Genomic DNA, 27761 nt, shown 5'->3' on the forward strand with positions numbered 1-27761 from the left:
TAGAGAAACATTAAAACTATAAGACACTGGCTCAGCTATGATATTTGCAGCCAAGTGCAAGAAGGAAGGAGAACGATTGTGAGGACGAGTTTCTGGTGTTGGGGCTATTCAAAGCCTTACAAACCTCTTCTACTGTGACAGTTGTGAAGGAAAAGGTATCGGTAAGCAGGAACTACGAGCAGAGTTGTGTGCAAGAGGTTTACCATCAGATACTGTGCTGAACAAAGAACAAGAAGCAACAAAGTGTTTGTTAAAGCAACATTTCAGTTTTGTCTGACACAGGAGTGGAGTCGATATTTAAGTGAGGAGGAAGCTCTGAGGAGTCACAGCTGGCAGAGACACTTTATAGTTTGCCAAAACCTCCTACGGTCGTTTGGACTGTCAGTCGTTAAAGTAAAAAATAGTTACATCTTGATGATGGAGGCAGTAATCCGATTACACAGCTAATGAAAACATAGCCAATCAGCATCAGAGCCAGACTTCCTGCCCAGGCCTGGTTTCTCTCATGTAGGAGATCGGCCGGTACTGAACCAAACCTGGCCTGTCCCGACCTTTCACCCTGACCTGGCAAAAAGGGGCGTGTCTGTCCACAAAGTAGACACAACTCTCCTGTAAATGTTCCCAAACTGACATTGTCAGCCTGTTTAATACGACCCCAGTTCAAACTGATGCGGGCTCGGAGCGTGAGATTTTAGTGTTTCTCACAGCACCAACTATGCAGTGATCACTCAGGTCGTTGGCAAAAACTGCAGATGTGGAAAACTTACGCAGCATATTAGTTAAAAAAGGTCAATAAGAGCAGATTTATCTGGGCGTTTTAAAAACAAGCAGCGTGCCTTAAAATCATCAGACACAGAAGAAAGCCAGTCCCAATGAAAATCATCCATCTGAAAGACATCATTAAAATGCAGCTCAGATAAAAGTTGAACCAGAGACGGTGATGTGCTGGGGGAAGCAGGTGGAGGCTGATAGCAGCCAACAACAGTCTGATTTCCAAACAGATCAATAGTTAAGGCCAAGATTTCAAATGGCTGAGGTGCAGATGGAGAGAACAAGACTTGAGCAGCAAGACAGACCTTCACATAAACTTCCAGACCTCCGCCTTTTCTGGGACAGTCTGAGAGCTAAATGTTAAATCCATCAGTTGCTACGTTTTTATCCAGTAAAGATTTGGAAAGTCTCAGAAACAACAATGATACCAGCACCGCTTGAACAGGCCCAGATTCCAATCATATCCATGTTAGGAAGCACACGACGTGATGCACGTGTAACCCAGACAGTTTTTAACATCTGCTGGTGTTTCACATTCAGCCAGAGGCCCAGGGTTAGGTTGGATACCAGACAATAATAAAAGCATCGTTATTAGACTCTAGAGCTCGTTTATAGCTGACACCACATGTAGAGTTTAAGTTCACACAGAGACGATGACATTTTTCTAAAACCAGCAAACAATAAACAAGAAATGTAACAAGAGTTTCAGAAGAAGCTGTTTTACAGAGAAATGATTCCCTGAAGACAAAATTATTATTATCATCTTTATTTCTCCAGGTGAAAATTTAATTGAGATTAAAAATGTTGTTTTCAAGAGAGACCTGGCATCATGGCAGCAAGAGTCAGAAATACATCATAATTCAAACAAATACAAAATAGGAAAAACATCCTACATAAACTTCATAAAGTTTCATTAACAGACTTTGAACAATGGACTTCAAACTTCCCCCCAAAACAACAGAAACACATTTGAAGATAATGAATGACATTTATCCCTCTAAAGAAGGACTTAGACTACGATTTAATATGAATGAGAACATGTTCATAAATGGATGCAACCAAAGATTTCATCAATCCCTGATTTAGAGACAACAGAACATTTGGTTTGATTTCACAAGATAAGAATGACGACTGAGTTGGAAGATTGTTTTACGTTTAGTCAAATCTTTCATACATAAAGTCGGATTACAAAATCATCCCCTAAGTTTGTTGTTTTATTCAAGGAATTGAAATTATAGAGAAAATCTGTGAAATGACTTAAAGAAAACAAAAACTCTATGATGCTCTAAACCCCCTGGTTTAGGTCGGCAAAACTTTACTAGACCCGCCCCTGCACAGTTACCAGCTGTCAGCTACTTAGAAAAGGATCCTGGTGTTATTTGTCTCTCAGAAACAGTTCATAACTTCCCATCAACTCATTCATGTCACCTAAAAGGTAAACCTGTTTCTCCATCACCTGCTCAGCTCTGATGATTCATTTGTGGCTTTAATGTAGTGTTACATCCTGTTTGTTTGCTTCCATCTGTATACATGTCCAGATTCACTGTTATGTTTCTATTCTTACATTGCTGTGTGATCACTGTTCCCTCTGCTGACTGATGTGACCTTTTGTATCTCACACTGATACTTGTCATATTTGTATCTGCGCCTAAAAGATAAAAAGTTTTCCATGCTAAAACACAGCTCCACCTCCTGCAGTTCTCCCTCTGAACCACTAGATGTCTCTGTTATCTAAATGAAGACGTGCAGCACAGCAACCACAGCAGCGCTCAGATCACACGTGTCCTGTTATTATGTATAAAAGCATGAAACAGGTGAGACAGGTGGGATCAATATTAATGTTGTGGAAATATATGAAAAAGCAACAGAAGAGTGAAAACATTTCGTGTTTCTAGAAAGATCTTTCAGCTCACAGCTGCTCACAGACTGTATTTACAAGTGACAAACTGCAACTCTACAGTACATCTACAGTATATATCAAATATATTCTGTATTCAAATCTATTGAGTGATGTTTGAAAGTCTTTCCAGGTGAGTTTGATCCAGGAGGGTCTGAAGCCAGAGTCAGACAGAGACTGTGCAGAGACTGTAGAAGGACAGAGCAGCAGCAGAGCAGTCCAGATACACTGATGATCCTCTGTCAGATCCAGAGGGACACACAGGGATGATGCTGGACTCTACATTGTGTCTGACAGTGGAGCTGTTCTCAGAGCAGTTCACTCTGCAGCACTGACAGTCATCTGCACTTCTTCTCATTCCTCTGTCAGTCACTGCTGGATGAAGCTCTCCTCTCCACCTCCCAGTAACATGGCCCAGTCAGAGCGTCTCTACACACAAGCTGCTGCTGCTTCAACCTCTCTGGATCATCAGGACACAGCTCCTCCTCTCTCAGCACACACACCGTCCTGTTTACCATCACCAGCTCCACCTGCAGAGAGAAGAAGGAAGAGCAGAGGAGATAAACGAGTGTTTCCAGAGACTCTTCATCAGCTGTCAGTCAGTGATGCAGCACATCCAGTATAAAGAGCAGCAGGGACTTCAGTGCTGGGACTGTACTAGGACTCATTGTTGCTTCACTTTTTCTAATCTTTGGATTTTTATTGAAGTTGCTGAAAATGTTTTTCCCTCCTAGTTTGAGTTTGGACTTTCATTCATTAGAAGAACCTTGGTGTGTCCACTCTGAGCTCTGTAGGAACCCCAACAACAAGCCCAACAATCCAGATGGACGGTTCCAGCTGTTAACTGGAGGAATTCCATCCAAACATCTGCTCTCACTAAATTCTTCCTCACCTACAGACTGTGTTCTTCACTGCTTTAAACTTGGAAATGAATGCAGTCATTGGTCTGCGTGCTGCTTTGTTCAGAGAGCTGATTGGCTGTTGACAGCGTTTGATCAGAGCGTGTCAGCTGTTACTATGGTGACCATAAAGGTCAGAAACAGGAAGTGTTTGTGTCCAATCCTGAAGCCTGTCACCATTCTCCTCTCACAGCTTCACTGAGAAGCTGCAGCTTTACAGGAAACACTGGATCTTTGTTTCATACTGACTGTGTTTAGTACAATACTGCTGACAGCACCACCCACTCACTCCATCACTCTACTGACCTCAGAGTCTCCAGTCTGTAGTCTGGACTCTGCTGAAGATCAGACAGCTGCTTCACATCTGGATCCTTCAGGTTGTTTCCGTACAGGTCCAGCTCTCTCAGATGGGAGGGGTTGGACTTCAGAGCTGCTGCCAGATAATCACAGCTGATCTCTGACAAACCACAGTCCTTCAATCTGTATAAAGAATGAAAGATGTAAGTTTATTAGACAAAGTGTGAGCTTGAAATCATTCAGTGTTTCATCATCTGTTCAGAGCTGAAGAAGGTTCAGAATGTAGAAGTTTAGAAAATGGAAACTCCAAACAGCTGAAGCCAACAGGAAGCAGCTTCAAACAGGAAACTGTGCAGAGTTTCAGACTATATGTCCTGATGCAGCCAGTTGGATTTTGGAGATTTGAATCTCTTTTCTGTGACTAAGTCCTTGAATCATTTCTTCCAGTTGGTCCAACAAGACAGACTAAGTGTTGGACATGTGTTGTGGCTCCATTAGGGGAGCTTCTAAATGTGATGTGATGGCCCCTCTGGCTCTGTCAGGTCACAGAACTGAAGAGAGCTCAAACTGGGCACACAGTTGTTCCAGTCTGGACCAAAGACTCTATACTGGGACTGAGGGACTGCTTTGACTGCACCCACTGGGACTTTTTAAAGGCTCATGTTCTCACTTAGATCATCGATTTCTACTTACATTTCTTTCTGGGAAAAATGGGGATTACTTTGGAAACAGGAAGTATTTTCCCCAATAAGCAGCCCTGGATTAGTAAATCACTCCAACATGTTCTCAGGCAGAAGAAGCTGTCTTGTTATGAGGGAGAGAAGAAAAAGATTGAGGCACAGAAACTTGTTGAAAGAGAGATAAAGCAGCTAAAATCAGGTGTAAAAGTAAAGCAGAGGATGAGCTGAATAAAGGACACTCAAGGCTGGCTTGGAAAGGAATGAAGTCCATGGTGGGGATGCAGAACAAGGAGCAAAGATGAATGTGATGCTGAATCAGCAGAAGACTTGGACTCATTTGATTCCAGCTTTGATATCATTGATTTCAATGAAGAGCTTTGTGATTGTAGCAAAGGGCTGGTAGCTCTGAGAGTCCCACTGATGAGGTGTTTGTGTGGAAATCTCTTAGTGGGACCAAAGAGAGAAAAAGCCCTGGTCCTGATGCTGTGGGAGGGAAATGATTGAAGTGTGCTGTGAGGAACTGACTGGGAGATTTTCACACATTTTCCAGTCCTCCTTGGAACAACAGGAAGTTCCCAGCATATGGAAACAAAGGTTAAGTGTCCTATGGCACTCAGTGATGATGGTGCTGTGGCCCCACCACCTCCACCTCTTTGTAAAGGAACTAACTGTAATCTGAAGCTTCAAATGGAACTAAGACTTCCTCCACTAGGTGGCAGTGTCTGATGAGAAAGTGTTAGTGGAGCTGGCCTGGAGTCAGAAACAGGAAGATGCAGGATTTGGGCTGAAATGGGGAAAAGTGGTTCGCACTAGTGCCTTAAAGCAAGAAGGTTGTAGGTTGAAGCTTGTTGGCCTTTCTGTGGAGGTTGGATGTTCTCCCACAGTCCAATGAAATGCTGCTTAGGTTCATTGGTGCTTCTAAATTGGCTGTAGGTGTGGATGTGAGAGAGTGCTTCTCTGTCTCTCTGTTGGCCCTGTGATGGACTGCTCACCTGTGCAGGTGGACCACGCCTCTTGCCCTATGACAGCTAGGGCACAGGCTGCAGCCCTGTGAGCCTAAGCTGAATAAACAGTTAGCAAAAATGATCCATAGATGGCCTGAAATCCCCCAGTTAGCAGTTTGGTAGATAGCTATGACATGCTAATCCCATCCAGCAGCTGTATTCTACCTGTAAGCTGATCCCTGCTGAGCCAAAGCACTTTTTCATATACAAATTACAACCTTTAATAGAAACCTATTGGTCAGCATCTTATTAGCCTGCTGTTAGCTTCATTCCACAGAAAACTGAGAGAAACTAACAGAGTTGATAAAGAATAAAGAGAAATGTGCTGATTTAAAGCCTTTGAAGTGCTTCAGATGATCTCTGTCCACTTCTGTCCACTCATTCATTCATGTAAGCTTTCTAATGCAGCTTTGATCTTCACAGTCTGCTTCATGAAACTCATTCTAACCCTGAATGTCAGAGTGTTCCTCCTTCTCTTTCCCATCATTCATGCTGGCAGTGGAGGAGATTTGGATGTTGGACTGTGTTTTGGATGATGTGTGTATGTTTGTGTTGGACTGCTGTCTGTAAAGCAAACGCACATTTTGCTTTGGATTTCAGTGTCAGACAGACTTTAAGGTGGAATGAAGAGTTGGAGAGTTTCACAGTGAATTATCCAGTGGAGGATTTTTCTTCTTCTTTGAAGGTTTGAAATGTGAACATTGTTCTGCTGCAGTCAATGGACTAAACCAGAGAAGAAAAAAAAACAGACTTTACCATGAAGATCCTCAGTGTGGATCAGTATAATATCAGCCTGATGTCTGCAGTTTAGTGTCAGCACAACTTTCACATCATATTCATCTCAGCACAACTAAAACATGCTGACTGACCTCAGAGTTTCAAGTCCACATCCTGGACTCTCCAGGAAACCACACAGATGCTTCACTCCTGAATCCTGCAGCTTGTAGTTGTCACTCAGCTCCAGCTGTCTCAGATGGGAGGGGTTGGACTTCAGTGCTGCTGCCAGATAATCACAGCTGATCTCTGACAGACCACAGACCGTCAATCTGTATAAAGAATGAAAGATGTAAGTTTATTAGACAAAGTGTGAGCTTGAAATCATTCAGTGTTTCATCATCTGTTCAGAGCTGAAGAAGGTTCAGAATGTAGAAGTTTAGAAAATGGAAACTCCAAACAGCTGAAGCCAACAGGAAGCAGCTTCAAACAAACACAACAAGAGAAAAAACTCTGAATGTTTCACATTAAAGTCGTACATTTATCATAAAAACAGGACAAAGACTTGAAAAAGTCGTGTTTTTCCTTCCAGGAACCACAAGGCTTCACTTTTAAAGGTGAAGTGTGAAAGAAATGGACATATTTGAAGTCCAACACCTTTTTCCAGTCACATTATTAAAGCAGACAAACTACAAGCTCATTTTCATTCCAACAAGTCATCTTCTGACCTGGACTAACAACACTGGTCTCTATGTGCAGCTGGCTATGAGACCAGTGCTCAGGGAGCGTCTACAAAGTGCAACACTGAAAGAACATCACACACTCATTTGCTTCCAGCACTTTCACACAAACATCTACTGTCATTATTGTCACCAAACTCTGTGGATCCTTTATTGCAAATTCAAATGGGATCAAATGGTCAGACAAAAGAGGGTTATGAGGAAATATGATGAAATGTTGTGTATTAGCAGCAAGTTATTGAATCATTTTCCTCAGAAACCAAACAAAATGATTGACAAACATGTTTTTACAAACTCAGTGTTGGACTTGGATCAGCAGGATAAGCTGATGTTTAAAGGCATTTGAGTCTCGCTGTATGAGAGTCCAGTTCTTACTCAATATTTATGGATGATGTTCTTTCAGTGTTGCACTTTGTAGACGCTCCCTGAGCCTCACAGCCAGCTGCACATGGACCAGCTGACATTACCCAGCATTAGAGGCGGCTGTAAAAAAATGGATTTTCCTATTTAAATGGTTTTAATTTGAATAAAGCGATGTTGATTCATTCAATCCTGAATCGATTTTTAATATAAATGTATTTTGCCAGAATCTCAGGTTAAAGCTCCCAAAAGTATTTCAACAACAAGCAAACAGATAAAACAGTAAATGAGAGCAGCTAAACACACAAAGATGGAAACACAGAGCGTGGATCGTTCACTCGACGGCACGTGGACAGCTCACAGATCCTGAAGCTGCAGGTTTCATCTGTCTCCAACCAAAACTGACTGAACCAGCAGCAGAAGAAGATCCAAACTACGCTTTACGTTTGATGAACATCGTCATGAATTCTCTCTGACTTTGACGTTTACTTCCTGCACAGCTCTCTCTCTCTCAGTGTACTTCAAGAACAGTTTACCTTCAAAAATCTGTTTCCTGCATTATTCACTGCTTATTACGCACCAGTCTGCTGTTGTGTTCACTGCTGTCGGCCTCCCAAAACAAAGCCTCATTTCTGCTGTTCAATACTGAAGAAATGTAAACCTTTTAAAATGATGACAGATTACAAACTCTCAGCTGTGTCTGTAATCAAACCTCTGTAACTTTGCTTCACTTCAGCAGCATCAGCTCATGTTCACATGTTGATTCATGGTTTGCTTCAGTTTTTGATGGACTGCAGAATATTTTGAAGGTTATCTGCTATAAAAAGCCAGAACAGGAAAATCTGCTTCATGTTTCTGTTTGATCCTCAGTGACTTTGACACAAAGGCCTCTGCTGTGATGATCACACCTCTGATCAAGTCTCACAGTGTCAGCTTTGTTTTTATACATATGGATATGTGCTGATAAATGATCAGAATTATAATATTTCCCACTGCCTGCTGTGTGCCGTGACCTTTGACCTGCTAAAGACAGTCAGCTGTGGATTATTCATTGTTGTGTCTGATACTTAGAACTGTGAGGAAGAACACTACACAGTTAATCAGGGTCCCCTCTCTCTGAATCAGGAAAGGTGGGCAGGCCGCGTGTGGGCCACGGGCCATACGTTGAGTCTCACTGTTTGAAATGTGAACATTGTTCTGCTGCAGTCAATGGACTAAACCAGAGAAGAAGAAAACAGACTTTACCATGAAGATCCTCAGTGTGGATCAGTATAATATCAGCCTGATGTCTGCAGTTTAGTGTCAGCACAACTTTCACATCATATTCATCTCAGCACAACTAAAACATGCTGACTGACCCCAGAGTTTCAAGTCCACATCCTGGACTCTCCAGGAAACCACACAGATGCTTCACTCCTGAATCCTGCAGCTTGTCGTTCCAGCTCAGGTCCAGCTCTCTCAGATGGGAGGGGTTGGACTTCAGTGCTGCTGCCAGATAATCACAGCTGATCTCTGACAAACCACAGTCCCACAATCTGTATAAAGAATGAAAGATGTAAGTTTATTAGACAAAGTGTGAGCTTGAAATCATTCAGTGTTTCATCATCTGTTCAGAGCTGAAGAAGGTTCAGAATGTAGAAGTTTAGAAAATGGAAACTCCAAACAGCTGAAGCCAACAGGAAGCAGCTTCAAACAAACACAACAAGAGAAAAAACTCTGAATATTTCACATTAAAGTCGTACATTTATCATAAAAACAGGACAAAGACTTGAAAAAGTCGTGTTTTTCCTTCCAGGAACCACAAGGCTTCACTTTTAAAGGTGAAGTGTGAAAGAAATGGACATATTTGAAGTCCAACACCTTTTTCCAGTCACATTATTAAAGCAGACAAACTACAAGCTCATTTTCATTCCAACAAGTCATCTTCTGACCTGGACTAACAACACTGGTCTCTATGTGCAGCTGGCTGTGAGGCTCAGGGAGCATCTACAAAGTGCAACACTGAAAGAACATCACACACTCATTTGCTTCCAGCACTTTCACACAAACATCTACTGTCATTATTGTCACCAAACTCTGTGGATCCTTTATTGCAAATTCAAATGGGATCAAATGGTCAGACAAAAGAGGGTTATGAGGAAATATGATGAAATGTTGTGTATTAGCAGCAAGTTATTGAATCATTTTCCTCAGAAACCAAACAAAATGATTGACAAACATGTTTTTACAAACTCAGTGTTGGACTTGGATCAGCAGGATAAGCTGATGTTTAAAGGCATTTGAGTCTCGCTGTATGAGAGTCCAGTTATTACTCAGTATTTATGGATGATGTTCTTTCAGTGTTGCACTTTGTAGACGCTCCCTGAGCCTCACAGCCAGCTGCACATGGACCAGCTGACATTACCCAGCATTAGAGGCGGGTGTAAAAAAAATGGATTTTCCTCTTTAAATGGTTTTAATTTGAATAAAGCGATGTTGATTCATTCAATCCTGAATCGATTTTTAATATAAATGTATTTTGCCAGAATCTCAGGTTAAAGCTCCCAAAAGTATTTCAACAACAAGCAAACAGATAAAACAGTAAATGAGAGCAGCTAAACACACAAAGATGGAAACACAGAGCGTGGATCGTTCACTCGACGGCACGTACACGGACACGCCGTCGGGGCTGAAAGTAGACAGCTCACAGATCCTGAAGCTGCAGGTTTCATCTGTCTCCAACCAAAACTGACTGAACCAGCAGCAGAAGAAGATCCAAACTACGCTTTACGTTTGGTGAACATCGTCATGAATTCTCTCTGACTTTGACGTTTCCTTCCTGCACAGCTCTCTCTCTCTCAGTGTACTTCAAGAACAGTTTACCTTCAAAAATCTGTTTCCTGCATTATTCACTGCTTATTACGCACCAGTCTGCTGTTGTGTTCACTGCTGTCGGCCTCCAAAAACAAAGCCTCATTTCTGCTGTTCAATACTGAAGAAATGTAAACCTTTTAAAATGATGACAGATTACAAACTCTCAGCTGTGTCTGTAATCAAACCTCTGTAACTTTGCTTCCCTTCAGCAGCATCAGCTCATGTTCACATGTTGATTCATGGTTTGCTTCAGTTTTTGATGGACTGCAGAATATTTTGAAGGTTATCTGCTATAAAAAGCCAGAACAGGAAAATCTGCTTCATGTGTTTCTGTTTGATCCTCAGTGACTTTGACACAAAGGCCTCTGCTGTGATGATCACACCTCTGATCAAGTCTCACAGTGTCAGCTTTGTTTTTATACATATGGATATGTGCTGATAAATGATCAGAATTATAATATTTCCCACTGCCTGCTGTGTGCCGTGACCTTTGACCTGCTAAAGACAGTCAGCTGTGGATTATTCATTGTTGTGTCTGATACTTAGAACTGTGAGGAAGAACACTACACAGTTAATCAGGGTCCCCTCTCTCTGAATCAGGAAAGGTGGGCAGGCCGCGTGTGGGCCGCGGGCCATACGTTGAGTCTCACTGTTTGAAATGTGAACATTGTTCTGCTGCAGTCAATGGACTAAACCAGAGAAGAAGAAAACAGACTTTACCATGAAGATCCTCAGTGTGGATCAGTATAATATCAGCCTGATGTCTGCAGTTTAGTGTCAGCACAACTTTCACATCATATTCATCTCAGCACAACTAAAACATGCTGACTGACCCCAGAGTTTCAAGTCCACATCCTGGACTCTCCAGGAAACCACACAGATGCTTCACTCCTGAATCCTGCAGCTTGTCGTTCTCACTCAGCTCCAGCTGTCTCAGATGGGAGGGGTTGGACTTCAGTGCTGCTGCCAGATAATCACAGCTGATCTCTGACAAACCACAGCCCCTCAATCTGTATAAAGAATGAAAGATGTAAGTTTATTAGACAAAGTGTGAGCTTGAAATCATTCAGTGTTTCATCATCTGTTCAGAGCTGAAGAAGGTTCAGAATGTAGAAGTTTAGAAAATGGAAACTCCAAACAGCTGAAGCCAACAGGAAGCAGCTTCAAACAAACACAACAAGAGAAAAAACTCTGAATGTTTCACATTAAAGTCGTACATTTCTCATAAAAACAGGACAAAGACTTGAAAAAGTCGTGTTTTTCCTTCCAGGAACCACAAGGCTTCACTTTTAAAGGTGAAGTGTGAAAGAAATGGACATATTTGAAGTCCAACACCTTTTTCCAGTCACATTATTAAAGCAGACAAACTACAAGCTCATTTTCATTCCAACAAGTCATCTTCTGACCTGGACTAACAACACTGGTCTCTATGTGCAGCTGGCTGTGAGACCAGTGCTCAGGGAGCGTCTACAAAGTGCAACACTGAAAGAACATCACACACTCATTTGCTTCCATCATCCAACCTGAAGAGGAAACAGAGACGGCTCCCCTTCAAAGTAAAAGCTGCTCCTTTTGGACACAGTATCAAAGAAAGTCTACAGTATAACATAGAAAAGACAGAACAAAGTTTTGGTTGTTTTTAAATTGTGCAGAAATGAAACTACACTAAGCTCAATTATGTGACAGACATTTCATCCCATGTCAGTTTGGCCTCATCCTGGGCCGGATTATCCAGCACACACTCTGACCACAGGCCCAGGGGCCACGCACAGCTGGGCTCCATCCAAGAGACAGCAAACAAACCAACACAATAATAAAAAGCACCATGTGATCTTCTTACATCTTCAAGACAAACATAGTAAAAACATGAGCATATTTGTTTCCTGATAAAATGATGTGACAGGTAGAACAGAGTAAAGTGGTGGTGTTACAGCCTTTCTCCCCTCTGCTGCCGAGGCTGTTAGTCTCTCCCAAACTCAGCTACAGGACTTCCAAATGAATGAAAGCAGCAGAAGTGGCTTTACAAATGAAAGAGGAAGAGGAGAAGAAGAGGAGAGGGAGGCCACCCTGACCATCACTCCAGCTGAAAACATCACACTTCCATTAAAGTTGGTGAGGAAATGTTGAGCAGGATGAGCTGCTGGCTAATCTGGAGGCTGTAGCAGCAGCTCACAGTCACAGTGGATTTCCACTCATGAAAAAGCTCTGGCTGCTTCATTTCTCATCTCATATCAGAGACTTTAATGCTTCACTGAAGCTGTACTGTGATGCTTCCATATCCCAGTGAGGCCTCCATAATGATTTCAGCTGTTCTGTACACACACTGTGTGCCCTGTATGGCTCAAAGTCTCTGCAGCCTGTTTTTATCTGCTATCATCAGATCTTCATCATCCTCATTCACATCCCTCACACACTCTACAGCCTCATCAGCACTGACTTCATCTTCACTGACTGATGGAGCACAACATGAACCTGTGGAGGCTGAAACACTGTCCTGTCAAACATCTCCCCGTCACCACTCCACTTCTGTCAGCCTTTAAATGAACCCTGCTCAAGTCTGTCACTTCTGTTTGGAGCCAAAAGGAAAAACTGTTGTTCAGTCGTTTGGAAAGACAACATTTCTGAAAGCACTCAAACTTCTTCACATTTGTCTTCAGACACATCCTGAACATTTAGGAACTAAAGAAAGTTTCAAACATCAAAGACCTGAAATATAGAAAAACAACAACAGCCGCAGTCAGTGAACTCACCTCAGAGTCTCCAGTCGACAGTTTGGACTCTCCACTCCAGCACACAGAAGTTTCATCCCGGAATCCTGGAGGTTGTAGTTTCCACTCATGTCCAGCTCTGTCAGATGGGAGGGGTTGGACTTCAGAGCTGAGGCCACAACTTCACAGTGAGACTCTGAGAGTCGACACTCAGTCAGTCTGTGATGATAGAAAATATAAAATGTGTTATTATAAAAGCAGAAAATCTGCATTATAAACACAGACTGAATGTATATGAAGACAAAACAGAGTGAGGTCATAATCTGATGAATCTGCTCTTCACATCTGTGCTTCAGCTCCTCTTACTGTGTTTGACATGACACAACGATTGAGTCTCTCTCAGACCTGCAGACTTTTAATGAGCATCTTTGTTTGGCTTTAATCTGCAGATGAAGGAGGAAGATGGTGTCACATTTAGGCTTCCATAATGTCCACAGTCTGTCACTGAGATCTGATCCAGAGTCAGAGTGAAGACACACATTTGGACTGTTTCCTGTTTTGACTCCAGAACATTTTGAATGAGTTCAGCTCAGTGAAGAGTTCCAGCTGGAAAGATGATCTCTGTTTGCTACCTGCTGTCAGGTACGACTGTTCACGTCCACACGCAGGAGAAACCTGCTGACTGTTACCAAACGGAGCAGAAATCTCATCACTGGACAATAATGATGAATGAACTCAGAGCTGCTGATATCACATCTGATTTCAGGGGAACTAAACACAGAAATGATTGGCTCATTTTAGCTTTCTGAGCCATTATCTGCTGCTGTGTCGCTAGTTGGCAGAAAATGATTTGTATTCCTGTTCAGGGCTTCAGTGTTTATGAGTCCAGATCCAGGTGACAGCAAGTCAAAATGATGTTACCTGTCTGTGTCCAGCAGCAGCCTGTATTCACTTTGAATATTGTTATAACCTGACATGGATCAGTTTGTCTTTGATTGGTTTGTAAATGTCACTGTTTCCATTGGACCTGAGTGACGTACAAAGACAGAGAGGGAGAGAAAGGAGAGAGAGGATGGAGACAGCAAAGAGAGAGCAAACACAAACAGGTGAGAGTGGACAGGTGACCAAGGTCAGCAACCAATCAGAGAGCTTCTGTTTGACCCACAGTCACTGATGATGACTGCACATAACCAAGCAGTGTGTTACTCTGATATCAAATATGGATCCTGCTCTTATAATAATGATCATCAGATGATATTATTGTGTTATTTTGTAGCTGAATACGATGTTTGTGTGATTATCAGTGAAAGAAGCAGTGAGGAGGATGGAGAGAGAGAGAGGACAGAGGGTGAAGTTAGAAACACTAAAAGGATTTTTCATGGATTTCATGGATGATTTGAGTGATTTCCAGCAGGACACTTAAACATGTCAGTGGACGTCCTAAAGAACATATTCACTGATATGAAACGTGTCATTGAACAGGATTAATATCAGTGGAAACATGGTGGAAACAGCTGTGACTGCATGGATGTGACACACTTCAAATCTGTTCTCCACTCTTGGATTTGGGATCCATGGAGCTGCTGCTGAGTCTGTACAATAAAGGAATGGTGTGGAAGGTTGCAGCGTACGGACACAAACACTTTGTGGTTACAATCTGATTTTATTTTCAACATTAAACTACTAACCTACACTGATCAATGATGCTAATGATCACATCTGGACTCACCGAGCCTTTCTGCAGGTCCTCACAGCTGGAATCAGTCTCTGTCGTCCCCACTCTGATGTGTTGTACTTCTGCAGGTCCAACTCATCCAGAACCTCCTCTGACATCTGCAGCATGAAGGCCAGAGCTGAGCACTGGATCTCAGAGAGTTCCTTCTCTGATCTGTTCTCTGACTTCAGGAACTCTTGGATCTCCTGATGTACTGAGAGGTCGTTCATCTCCATCAGACAGTGGAAGATGTTGATGCTTCTGTCAGGAGAGATTTCATAACTGTTCATCTCCTTCAGGTTGTTGATGACTCTCTGGATGGTTCCTGGACTGATCTCTGTCTGACCCAGCAGACCTACTAAGAGTCTCTGGTTGGACTCCAGACAGAGGCCATGAAGGAAGCGAACACACAGGTCCAGGTGGCCATTTTTACTCTGGAGGGATTTCTCCATGGCTCGTTTAAGGAAATCATCCAGAGAGGACTTGTTGTATTTTTGTCCCAAGAAGTTCTTCAGCACCTTTGTCTTCCTGTTGGTGTGACAGTGGAACATGTAGACTGCAGCCAGAAACTCCTGAATGCTCAGATGAACAAAGCAGTAGACTGGTTTCTGGAAGATCACACACTCTCTTTTGAAGATCTCTGTACAAACTCCTGAGTACACCGAGGCCTCTGTCACATCCAGACCACACTGCTCCAGGTCTTCTTGGTAGAACATGATGTTTCCTTTCTCCAGATGTTCAAACGCCAGCCTCCCCAGCTTCAGAAGAACTTCCCTGTCAGCCTCCGTCAGCTCCTGTGGACTCGTCTCATGTCCCTCATGGTACTTGTTCTTCTTCCTCTTTGTCTGAACCAGCAGGAAGTGTGAGTACATGTCAGTCAGGGTCTTGGGCAGCTCTCCTCTCTGCTCTGTAGTCAACATGTGCTCCAGAACTGTAGCAGTGATCCAGCAGAAGACTGGGATACTACACATGATGTGGAGGCTCCTGGGTGTCTTCATGTGGGAGATGATTCTGCTGGACTCTTCATCACTGAATCTCCTCCTGAAGTACTCCTCCTTCTGGGCGTCAGTGAAGCCTCGTACTTCTGTTAGCCTGTCAACACATGTAGGAGGGATCTGATTGGCTGCTGCGGGTCGGGAAGTTATCCAGACGAGAGCCGAGGGAAGCAGATTCCCCTGGATGAGGTTTGTCAGCAGCTGGCTGACTGATGACTTCTGTGTGACATCAGACAGCAGCTTCCTGTTGGTGAAATCCAATGAAAGTCTGCTTTCATCCAGGCCGTCAAAGATGAGCAAAAGCTGAGAGACAGCCAGCTTCTCTGCTGTGACCTTCTGTAATGTTGGATGGAAAACATGGAGCAGCTCCAGAAGACTGTACTGCTCATCTCTGATCAGGTTCAGCTCCCTGAATGAAAGCAGAACCACCACACTGACATGTTGGTTCTCCAAGCCCTCTGCCCAGTCCAGAGTGAACTTCTGCACTGAGAAGGTTTTTCCAACACCAGCCACGCCGTTGGTCAGAACCACTCTGATGGGTCTCTGTTGGTCAGGTAAGGCTTTAAAGATGTCCTGGCACCTGATTGGAGCGTCATGGAGGGCGTCCATCTTGGAAGCTGTCTCCAGCTGCCTCACCTCATGTTGGGTATGAACCTCTTCACTCTGTCCCTCTGTGATGTAGAGCTCAGTGTAGATCCTGTTGAGGAGGGTTCTACTTCCTGTTTCATCACTTCCTTCAGTCACACGTTCACATCTCCTCCTCAGACTGATCTTATGTTCATCTAAAACCTCCTGCAGACCAACATCTGCTGAAAGAAAGAAAAACAATGAGACTAAAGAGAAAGAAAACTCTTCAATGTCTGAACAACACAAGAAGTCCAGTTTTCAGAAATGAGTCCATCAGCAGACAGATGTTCAGTCTTACTTTGTACACAGCTGCTCTGACTGGCTGTCTGCAGTCCAGCTCTGCTTCTGGATCTTTCTCCACACTGGGGACAGGAGGAGTCTCCTGATGAAGCAGACTGGTCCCAGTATGAGGAGATGCACTGTCTGCAGAACCAGTGTCCACAGCTGGTAGAGACTGGATCCTTCAGGACGTCCTGACACAAAGCACAGCAGGACAGCTGCTCCTCCTCACAAACACCACTCCTCTTCCTCTTCCTCTCTCTGTGAACACATTTCTTCATCACTAAAAACATTTACTGTCAGTGAAAAACATCCAGATGTGACCAAACTGCAGTTCCTCACAGTTCCTTTGATTTCATCAACACTAATGAGCTGCTCTTCCTGTCTGCCTATCTCATTAAACACTGAGTGATGAATACAAACTCAACACTTCCTGCAGACTTCCTGACTTCACAATAAAAGCTTTCCATCAGAGAGACAGTTATGACTTTCACTGTTTTACAGCCGCTGTGTGCAGATTATCTGGGTCAGTTCACTCTGAAGCAGCTTAGAAGTGTCCGTGTAGAGCCGTGGTCTGACACACAGAGACTTCTGATTTTCTCTGTTTAAACAAACATGATGAAGATGAGCAGGTTTCTCTTCTAGTATAAACTCTGTGTCTCTCTGGCTGGCTCATGATGGCTTTTCAGGTTTTATGTTTTGCTCTCTCCTGCTAGCGTTTTGCCTGCCTGGGTGGAGCTTGTAATGGCCTCTCGTTCTTGGTCCACACAGCTATGATGATTACACCACCTGTTGCTGACTCACCTGGGCTTACCGGTAACCATTTAACGCTGCGGCATGGAGCAGTTTGTCGCTGGGACATTGACCCTCCTGTGTTCATGATCTCAGCTCTTTGCTAAGAAATCTCTCTCTAAATTCACCAGTTGGGTTAACTTTGTGTATACTTTGAGTAAATATTTCCCCGGACCTGGTTACAGACGCTTACCTGTGACTCCCATGTGTGGCTGTGTGAGTGGAGAGCAGGACAAGAGTGACTGAAGAGGAGTGAGAGTGGACTCCCTTCCCTCTTTTCCCTGGAGCCCTGGACCCCCTCCCCAACTCACTGTACATATATAGAGCACTGTGGTTCACCCCTTTGGTAAATAAACTGTCACCTTTTTGTTTGTCAGAACTCAGTCTGTGCTTGAGTTCCTCTGTTAGCCATGACATTTTGTTGGTTCTCTCTCTTCAGGTCCCTGTAAGTGTTTGATCTAAAACATTATATTTATTCTGCTTTGATTGTTTTGTGTGCTGAGCGACATTGTTGCATGATCCACTTTTTCTTATCACTCAAATATCCTGATACTTTCAGAAAGTTGGAGAGCTCTCCTGGCTTGCTTAGTCTTTGCTCTGTACTGCAGTACTTCCACTGGTTTCACTGGACAAGTCTGCATGTGAATCTACAACTGATCTGACATTGTGGCACAAACACAGTAAACAAACACTACGAGCACCTTGTTTCATGTGCAGTGGCTTTCTTCTCATTCTGTTACTGAACACTGTATGAAAAGCCTCTCACTGCCAGCATCCTTCCAGCCCCACGACAACAAGACCAACTCACATCTTCACAACACCAAGAATTTTTCCCCTTTTCTTTGGAGAAACTGAGAAGCCAATAGGATTGTAGCTCAAACTTGCCCACAGTCCTGCTTCATCACTGCTCACTCCTACCTGTGTTGGTGCTCAGTGGACAGTCATTAGGGTTGCCAACTCCCTGAAAAATAAATAAGGGACACCTCGTGGCCAGGGCCGGGCAACCTAGTTGTCTTCACCCTTCCCAGTGTGGTAGCTCTTTTTTGTGTGTGTGAAATTATTTTTTAACCATTTGACTTGAATTTGATTTAAGCAGATGCATATTCTTTGTGATATGACCATATGAGAAACAAATGATCATTTGGCCATTTATTTTTAGCTCAAAATGACAACATTAACACAGTAAAACAGGTCTCTTTCTTAAACAGAAGCCTGTCATGCTTAACTTTTGAGAATATAAGTAAATCTTTCTTTAAAAGAACTCTGTCCTGCTTAACTTAAAATTATATAAATTAATAGAAAACAATAGAACGAAAAATATTCTTGTAACAGTGCACATTTATTGCATTTAGTACAATTGGCTTCAGCTGAGGTATTATTTCAGCTTTTCTAAAGCTAATCAGCTGCTCCTGTTTGTAAACCCGCTTGTTCCCATGATTACGCATCATAACTCATCATCATTATTCATCTATGTATTACTTTTATGTATTAGTCATCAATTTGTTGTAATCATCTATCCTTGCAGTTGTCTATTACACAAAATAAATTATATTATCACACTTCTGGCCACATAGCGCTGATATTCACCGCACATGCCCATATTAACCTTAACCAGAGGGTTTAAAAAACAAACCAGTGTTTACTAGGGGTGCAACGATACACAAAATTCACGGTTCGGTTCGGTTCGATACTTTGGTGTCACGGTTCGATATTTTTTCGATACAAAAAAAATGTTCATGCCTTTTTAATTTGTCATTTATTAAAATTATAAATATATATTTTAACTCAAAAGTACAGTTTTTAAATTTAACCCTAACCCTTGTGCGTGTTTTTTATTTTGACAGCGAATGCGCACCTGCGGACCACTTATGTGCAGCCCTGGTTATTTAGCTCGTCATATTGCAGCCACAGAAATTCTTTTGTCCATGAAACCATAAAGCTGCACTTTCTTTTTGCCTTATAGTCTGATTTGTCATAACTTCTCCGTTTTGTGGTAAGCTTTTCTTTGGCTGTCACTTCTTCACCCTGACCTGTCTTATTTGGCTCAGCAGAACTAAAATATATATGCTGCTGGTTTTACACACGCACTCACATAAGCTCAGCGATTCTCTGCGCGATCAACCTCTCACATGTTTAAGCTGCGGGAGATTTCACTTGTCATGTTTGCATAGTAAGCTAACAATTAATAAGACGATGTCAGAGGAATTGGTGCACAAATTATCATCACTCACAGATCAGTGCTGTCGCTCTCTATACACAGTTTGCGCGATTGCAAAGTGAAAGCAAAAAAACAAGCGCAAATTCAAACGCGATTTCAATATGTCACATATTGACAGTGGCTCACCCAATGACATAATTACCCAGCTACATTTCTGAAAGAATGCAAAAGCATTGACATATATTTTTCCTTCCTACAATAGCCCGACGGGCAGGGAAGAGATAGATTTTGGTAGCCCGTCTGAAAAAAAATCGCTAGCCCCAGGACGTCGGGCTAGCGATTTTGCGAGCCCTGTATCTGATTGAGGAATCACTCATCTTTGGAAAAGAGAGTTTATTACAGAGAAATGTCTCTTTCCAAAATAAAAACTATACTATCCGCTTCTTCTGGGCTATATTCTCAGCAGCATAAGGAGGATCATGTGCTAACAGCTGTCTAAATGACTCGGCTAAAGTTAGTAGCATGCTTGCTTTTTTTTGTCTGCTTCCACTTGTCTTTGCACTAGGATGATGTCGGCATAAATGTGCAGTCATATTCGTTGTGTTCCCACTAGTGCTTTCAGGTTGATCTCGTTGAAATGACCTTAACGCCACAACACGGCAAATCTCCGTTAACGAGCTACCGCCGATCGCCCCGTGCATGGGGCTAGACGGCCAACACGTTAACGAGCTAACTGCGCTAACACACTAGTTCACACCAATGTAATTGAGCATTGCATGGCACATCCAACATACTGTTTTACTTTAGTCCATGACTCGCTTACCTTCAGGGTCATACGTCACATGAAAACCAAAATAATTCCAAACGCCAGATCTGAATGAGGGTGGGGGAGGTCCATCTTGCAAGGAGAGCTTAACTTCTGTCTTGCTAGCTTGCCCTGCGCTCTTCCTTCTGACTATGCTGTCTGTGTTGAGTGCTCAGTGGATCTGCGCTCGACAGTGCAGCCTAGGCGGAGTAGTCGAACGCAGATTCACTGAGCGCTCAACACAGACAGCATCGTCAGAAGGAAAGTTGATAAAATAAATTACAAATGTTGTATTGTTCGATACATATGCGTACCGAACCGAAAGCACTGTATCGAACGGTTCAATATCGATACGAATATCGTTGCACCCCTAGTGTTTACATACCATATCTGCTTCTGCCGTGGCCTGGTGGACAAGAAATTGGTTAAGGGTTCCCCGAGCTTTCACGCCCCTCATGTTCTTCATGTGCCCACCATTAGAAGCATGCCTATGGAAAAAGTGCGCCGGCACACAGTGCAGTGCGCTTTATAGGTGTTATTAGTGACCTTTTCCAGCCAGGTGTTTCCCTTTTCCCATTCCTCCCTGTACTTTTGCAGCCTTTTTTCTTTCTCTGAGGGGAACAAATATTGCTGCTCTAATGCTGGGCTCACACTGTGCGATTTTTGGCCCATTTTGAGACGATTTTTGAGTCGTGCGACCGATTTGGTGATCGGCCCGATTTTGGCCTTCATCGTGCATCGTGTAGTATACGTGGGGTAACGAGAAGCGATTAACACCTCGAGCAGCTCCCGATCATCAATCGCTCGTGAGCCGCTCACACTGCTCACGCGCAAACACGTAAACGTCGGTGAAAAAGACGGAGCAGCACGGCTGTGCAGCGTGTGATCTGGACACAAGCGATGGAGGCACAACTTGTAGAACTTTGGAAAGCTCATCCGAGCCTTTTCGATGTGGCATCACAAAATGATCACGACCACAACAACCGTGAAAATAGTTGGATTTACATGCTGCTCAATCACAGCTGCCTGATTAATGTTTTTCATTAGCAATTTAGCAAAGTTGATGGTGGTGTGTCTGTGTGAGTGAAAGACAGAGAGAGCGACAGATTTTCTGTTATAACCTTCATTTTATGGAGGCACAGTGTGAGCACTCAGGTCGCATCAGAGCATCGGGCGGTATAGTGTGAGACCTGCATCGTGACGTACCAACTTCTAACCCCTGCGAGTCAATCGTGCAGTTTGAGCAGGAGCTGAATAACGTGACTGAAAAAATCGCACAGTGTCTGCCCAGCTTTAGGTGTACTGTCGTCCGAGACTTGCACCGCAGTGTCGGCGTTTGTTTCCCTGTTGGCCATGCTTCTTGTTGTGGTCATCTGTTGTCTTCCGGTATTTTCTCCGCAAGCGACCTTTCCTCGACCAATGAGATGAGCGGTAATCTGAATTGTCATACTCGAATTGTCAGCTCATTGGTCACAAAGCAGGAGAGGGGCTGGAATTATGTTTTCAAACAAAGCGTTAATTCCATTAACATTTATAGACTACTTTTGATTCTCACTGTATTACGGGACAAAGTGCGTCCCTTATTAGCTCAATACGGGACAAAGTGCGTCCCTTATTAGCTCAATACGGGACGTGTACTTTTGTTTCTAAATACGGGACGATTCCGTATTTTAAGGGACGGTTGGCAACCCTAACAGTCAGAGCCTGCTGCTAGCATGAATGCTAAACGTACTGCTGTGGATGATCAGCAGAAAAACATGTGGTCAGTTTGACTGTTTGCTGTATTTAAAGTGTTTTTCTCAGTTCGTCTGTATTCAAAGTGCATTCGGGGCTTTAGCTGACAGCTCTTTGTGCTAACAAACTAAACTCTCTTAGTTTAAGCCAGCAGACTTTACCAAACACAAAGCCTGCTGCTGCCTCCATGGGTTAGCTTGTGTGACTGGTGTTTACAGCAATGAAATCTAAATCACACTAATGTGTCCTCCAAGGTGTTTGGTGGGAGCACTGAGTGAAACATAAGAGCTCTGGTTAAGCCTCATCAGCTGGATAGGCTGTCCACCCTAGTCCAGGCTTTAACTCAAATCTCTGATTGGCTTTCTAACAATTACCTTGTTAGAACAAGACAGAGACCATGATCATAGCTCCTCCTGATCTATGTTCTAAAATCAGTCAAGTTGTTGCCCCTTTCTGTTCTTCTGCTGAGCCAAATATTCGAAATCTTGGAATAATATTTGACTCTTCTTTGGGCCTTGACTCACATGTAAAGTCTCTGTCTCGTTCCTGTTTCTTTCATTTAAGGAATATTTCTAAACTGCGACATATGGTCTCCTTAGCTGAACTGGAAAAAATTGTCCATGCATTTGTGTCATCGTGTTTAGATTATTGTAATTCCCTGTTTACCAGCTTGGATAAATCATCTCTTTCTCGCCTCCAAGCTGTACAAAACGCAGCAGCCAGACTACTAACTCGCTCTACCCAGCGAGCTCACATCACTCCTATTTTATGTTCTTTACATTGGCTCCCAATAGATTTTAGAATTCGTTTTAAATGATTGTTTTAACGTACAGAGCACTAAATGGCCCCAGATTATTTATCCAAGCTTCTCACTAAATACACTGCTGCTCGCTGTCTCCGCTCACAGACTCAGAGTTTGTTGGTTGCTCCCAGAACACGTCTGAAGATGAAAGGGGGCGGAGCCTTTCAGTCTGTGGCACCAAGGCTGTGGAACAGTCTACCTCTACAACTACGTTTGGTTGACTCTGTGGAATCCTTTAAAAAACAGTTAAAAACTTTACTGTTTAAACAAGCTTTCTGTTGACCAATGCTGTTTACATTTTTATATTTTTCATTTACATTTAAACTCTATATTGTGTATATTGTGCATTTTGCTATTTATCGTACTGTTTATTTTAATCTCTGTGTGCAGCACTTTGTGACTACCTGTCTATGAAAAGCGCTTAATAAATAAACTTTACTTACTTACTTACTAAAATAACAAACAGGGCTGTGAGAGCAACTGAAGTGATAAAAATACTGTTTAAAGATAAAAAAACACTTTGATGTTCTCTCGACACCTAACAAAGTCCAAACACTGTGAACTATTTTAGCTTTAATAACTGTGGATTCAGGTATCCTGAACCCATCTTTGGACATTTGTAATTAAATATTTTAAAACTCCATCAGAGACTCCTGATGTGGAAAAGAGGGACAAAGTGGAGCGTCGAGCTGAGGCTTCATTCACTGCAAACCTACAGTTATGTTTCCTTATTTCTGCTGTTTGCATGTTCACAGCTGAAATAAAGCTGCCTCTTTGACTTCATCCTGTTGTGTTTGGGTCCAATCCTGCCTGCCACACAGCGCTACAGGACAAAGTCTAATATTTTTATCTTTTTAATGAATCTTTGGTCATATTTATCCAGGAAAACACAAACATGTAAAGGAGTCATCACAGGTCTCTGACCTCGTTGGTCCAGGTTCAGCACTGAAGTCTGGAGGTTTATGTCTGGACCAGTCACTCCTCACAGATGGACAGCTGGATCCTGCAGACTGTGACCTCTGACCTCTGCAGACACAAACATGTTTTATTCAATGATCAATTCTCTGATAAAGTGATTGAAGCAGCTGTGATCACACAGACTGCAGATAATGCAGCTGTTTCCTGTCAGTAACAGTCCTCTTAGATTAGAGTTCAGCTTTTTACAGGAAAACAAATGTCCCTGAATGCAACAGTGAGACACAGTCTGCCTGTGTGGCTGTGATAGCTGCCGTTAGGAGCGCTCATGTGTTTGCAGTTAGACGAGGAGATGTTACCATCATGGACACGTTAACAAATCCTGCAGCATCACGTGGCACAAACACTTTGTGTTCCTGTCATCTGCAAGCAACAGGAAGTTCATTAATAAAGGCGGGATGGAGACGCGACTGTGATGGTTCTCCTTCATCCAGCTGTTACACACATCTGGGCTCACACGACGAGCCTTTGTCTAATACAGCAGCTGCTCTCTGAACACTTTTCTGAAGAGGAGCTGCACAAACCTTTGTTTGCTTTCTAGAGCAGCGTATCAAAGTCAAACTACCCACTGCTAGCAGCTGTTTCTATCATAGTTTAGGATCCAGATGTGTGAGGTCATGATTTACACCTCTGATTAAAATAAATAGTTAAAAACAGCCAATTGAGTCCAAATGTGTCTTAAACCAGATAAACTGACAGTTACAGCTGAGCCTGTGTGTCCTTGGAGACACTGCTCTGCTACAGAGATGCATTTTAGAAACCAGGAAACATCAAAATCATTTAAATCAGAGAGTTCTTGTTACTAACAGCTCACCTCTCTGCAGCAGAGACTTTAAACCAAATGATGGCATCTTTAGACGCGTCACTCTTACAGGACACAGAGCTGGGTGGAGGTCCAGGCTGGTTCCTGTGAATAATGATGGAGCAGTGATGTGAGTGCTGAGCTGTGACATGGAGAAGAGTCATGGACAGTTAGAGATGGTCATCTCACCTCTGAGCTTTGGTCTGGCTCTCATGTTCCCCACACAGAGTGCTTTTAGAGGGAGGGACTCCCTCCTCTCTGTCCTCACACTGATCCATGCTGCTCAATTCACATCAGCTCACACACACTTTCTACCTGCAGAGGAAACACAAATCAGCCCAGCGACACACTGACTGACCCACTCAGCACCCACTGATTGATTCAGACACGTTTTAATCCCCAAAAGTTGATTCTGTTCATCTGGATGTTTTCAGTGGGAGAAACGTTTCATGACTCATCCAGGTGACTCCTTCAGTCTCAGCTGACTGCAGGTTTCCAACCTTATAAACAGGACATTTGCACAATGGCTGGGAGGTCATGACCATTGATCAACAACCACTGATCAATGGCCATGAGTCCCATTCACAGAGAGTTGGGGAATGTCTGCAATCACAGCATTACTAACCTAACCCTTACCTGGATGATTGAGCATCAAGACACTTTTTAATATTTTACTAATTTCTGAAGCTTTTTACCAACTTTGATCAAATTGGTCTGCTGTCATTTTATTGTTGACAAAAAGAGATTTTGAGTTTGAGTGTTGACGTTTCCATGTGGGACTGTTGCTGCAACACCAGGATGTTACTACAGAATACACTTTATATTGTGAGCACTTGGATGTTAGTCCAGTGGTCCTAAACTGACACACCTGCACCTGGATTCATTCTGACCAGATTTTAACCCAACAGTGTTTCATACTTAATACATCAGACACAAACTCTGCAGCTGTCATTGTGTGCAGTGTGTGTGCAGTGTGTGTGCAGTGTGTGTGCAGTGTGTGTGCAGTGTGTGTGCAGCGGGACACTGTGTCCTATGAGTGTTATACTACAATAAACAGAGCCTGACCGCGGGCATAAAGAGGGCAAAAACCCACTTATGCTCTAAAGATGAAGTTCTGTTTCTCTTCAAATGAGCCTCAGAGCATGTGGAGGGTCATTAAACGCATCACAGATTACCTCAAGAACAACAGGCTGAAGAACATAAAAACAAACGCAGAGTTTCTGTCTGACGGTTTGAACATGAAACAGGAATTATTGAACAAAAACGGCCAGTTTACTCATTTATGATCAATCATCAACGCATTCACCTACAATACACGAATGAACATCAGCAGTTAAACTGAAAATAACCTGCATACAAATACGACAGCAGACTATAGCGAACGAGCAGAGAAATGCATTTTATAGATGAAGTGTTGGCAGCGACTCTTAGGACAGCCCTGTCTCACTGTCAGCAGTTAAACAACATCCACACACTGGAAGCCCGTTTGCGTCACTAAAAAAAAGAAGGATCCAGAACTCGAAATTTCGACTTATTTTATCGTAATTTCGACTTATTGACTTGGAATTTTGAAAAAACTAACTCAAAATTAAGAGTTAGTGCTGTCAATCAGTCATTTACGTGAATGACGTAATTTCCTTGTTACCCGGAAGCTGAAGCCCTCAGCTACAAATGCTACAGCTAAGACACCAGAATAACAGCCAGTCATAAATGCACAAGTCGCTGATTATTGTCTGTGTGGCTTCAGAAATGATGAAATCCTTCTGTTATTAGCTGAATCACATGGCGTTAATATCAGCTAACGTACTCTCGAAAGCGCCGGTTTGTTGCGATGCGGGTTTGAGTGCGCATTGTAGCTGGATTACTGATTGGCAGAACTAACTCGACATTTCGAGCTACTTTTCTCAACATTTCACACGTATTGCTTGGCTAAGTCCACACACAAATTATTTTTCCACCTACAAATCCTGGTTTACAAGTACAAAATATTTATGACCACAATCTGAGCCCATACAGCCACAGACTGATGGAGGCAGGAGAAGCTGCCTACAGACATCAGTCAGTGGATCCACAGTAACATCGAGTTCAGCTGCTGATCATCAACTGTTTCTGTCTCGTTCCCAGACTCTGATCTCACATAAAACGAAGCAGATTTATGCTGAAACTAAGCTGCACACAGCTGATGTCAGCCAGGAAAACAGTACAGACTGCTAACGTTACCTTAACTTCGAGACGATCAACTGCGCCACAACATTCACGAAAGCGAAAGTAAAAGCGACGGAAGGAAACGATCAGAGAGGCGTTTGAGGGACGGTCAGAGTCAGGAACCTCAGAAACGCATCAGGCTGGAGTTTAATTCTGTTTTCATCTTTAGAAACATCTGGAAATAGTTATAAAAACGCTGCGTAATAAAGAAAAATAGTGTAGATTAGTTTGAGTTGTGTTTAGCTGAGCTGTGTCTTTAATCTGAAGTTCATTTTGTGGAGGAGCAGCAAGACTTTCAGTGTTACTCTCAGGAGAAAGCCTCCCAAATGTCTGTTGTCTTAATAGTGGAATTATCTGGAAAATGAACCAGTTCTTATGAGCTGCTTTTCTGTATGAGCAGTCAAAGCATTTTATAGAGCGTGCTTCATTCACACAAGCACTTCTTTTTCTAACAATGACACTATGATGGATGCATCGGAGAGGAAGTCTGGGTTCGACATCTTGCCCAAGGATACCGTGGCGTGCAGACTGGAGCAGCCAGGGATCAAACCTCCAACCTTCCAGTTAGTAATTCTACCTGCTGAGCTACAGTCTGTACTTCCTGAACAACACACCCTCCTTTTGTTTCTTTATTTCCAGTAGCAACCAGGACCATAATGAACCCTGACTCCAACAGACACTCAGGAGCCACCTGCCCAGTAAGTCACCCGCTAACTGCAACTATCAGAGCCCTGACCTTCTGCAGAGACGAGTCACACTGAACACAGCAAGTGTCCCTGCTCTCAGATACAAAACCTGCCTTTAAAAGTTCAGAGTAATGAAATCAGCAGTTCTGATTCTAGAATCTGTAGTCTCACACACATGTGCAGAGCACTTTTGTTGTTTTGGTTCACATCGGTTGATATTCTGCTGTAAACAACTAATGAGAACATTTTATAAACCTTTGAGTG

At 43.0% G+C, this 27761-nt stretch overlaps 1 protein-coding gene across 15 annotated transcripts; it reads right to left on the reverse strand.

Moving 5' to 3' along the window:
• Positions 1–1521: 1521 nt before the first annotated feature.
• On the reverse strand, positions 1522–26888 carry LOC145425146 (protein NLRC3-like). 15 transcript variants are annotated; one of them, XM_080298069.1, is made up of 12 exons: positions 26827–26888; positions 24796–24888; positions 24619–24711; positions 23754–23855; positions 16558–16799; positions 14653–16441; positions 12966–13142; positions 11049–11225; positions 8721–8897; positions 6418–6594; positions 3874–4047; positions 1522–3198 (listed from the first exon to the last, which is right to left on the reverse strand). In XM_080298069.1, the coding sequence occupies exons 2-12, from the start codon at positions 24882–24884 to the stop codon at positions 3186–3188; spliced, it is 3210 nt and encodes a 1069-aa protein (XP_080154195.1). In that variant the 5' UTR covers positions 24885–24888; positions 26827–26888; the 3' UTR covers positions 1522–3185. The 15 variants fall into 15 exon arrangements, 13 of the variants coding, with proteins under 13 accessions (XP_080154195.1, XP_080154193.1, XP_080154196.1 ...); XM_080298067.1 differs by having other exon boundaries at positions 24796–24921; positions 26827–26882; XM_080298070.1 differs by lacking the exon at positions 26827–26888 and having other exon boundaries at positions 14653–16438; positions 24796–26789.
• Positions 26889–27761: the final 873 nt, after the last annotated feature.

Source organism: Astatotilapia calliptera, chromosome 3 (genome assembly GCF_964374335.1).
Source record: "Astatotilapia calliptera chromosome 3, fAstCal68.1, whole genome shotgun sequence".
Taxonomy (NCBI): Eukaryota; Metazoa; Chordata; class Actinopteri; order Cichliformes; family Cichlidae; genus Astatotilapia; species Astatotilapia calliptera.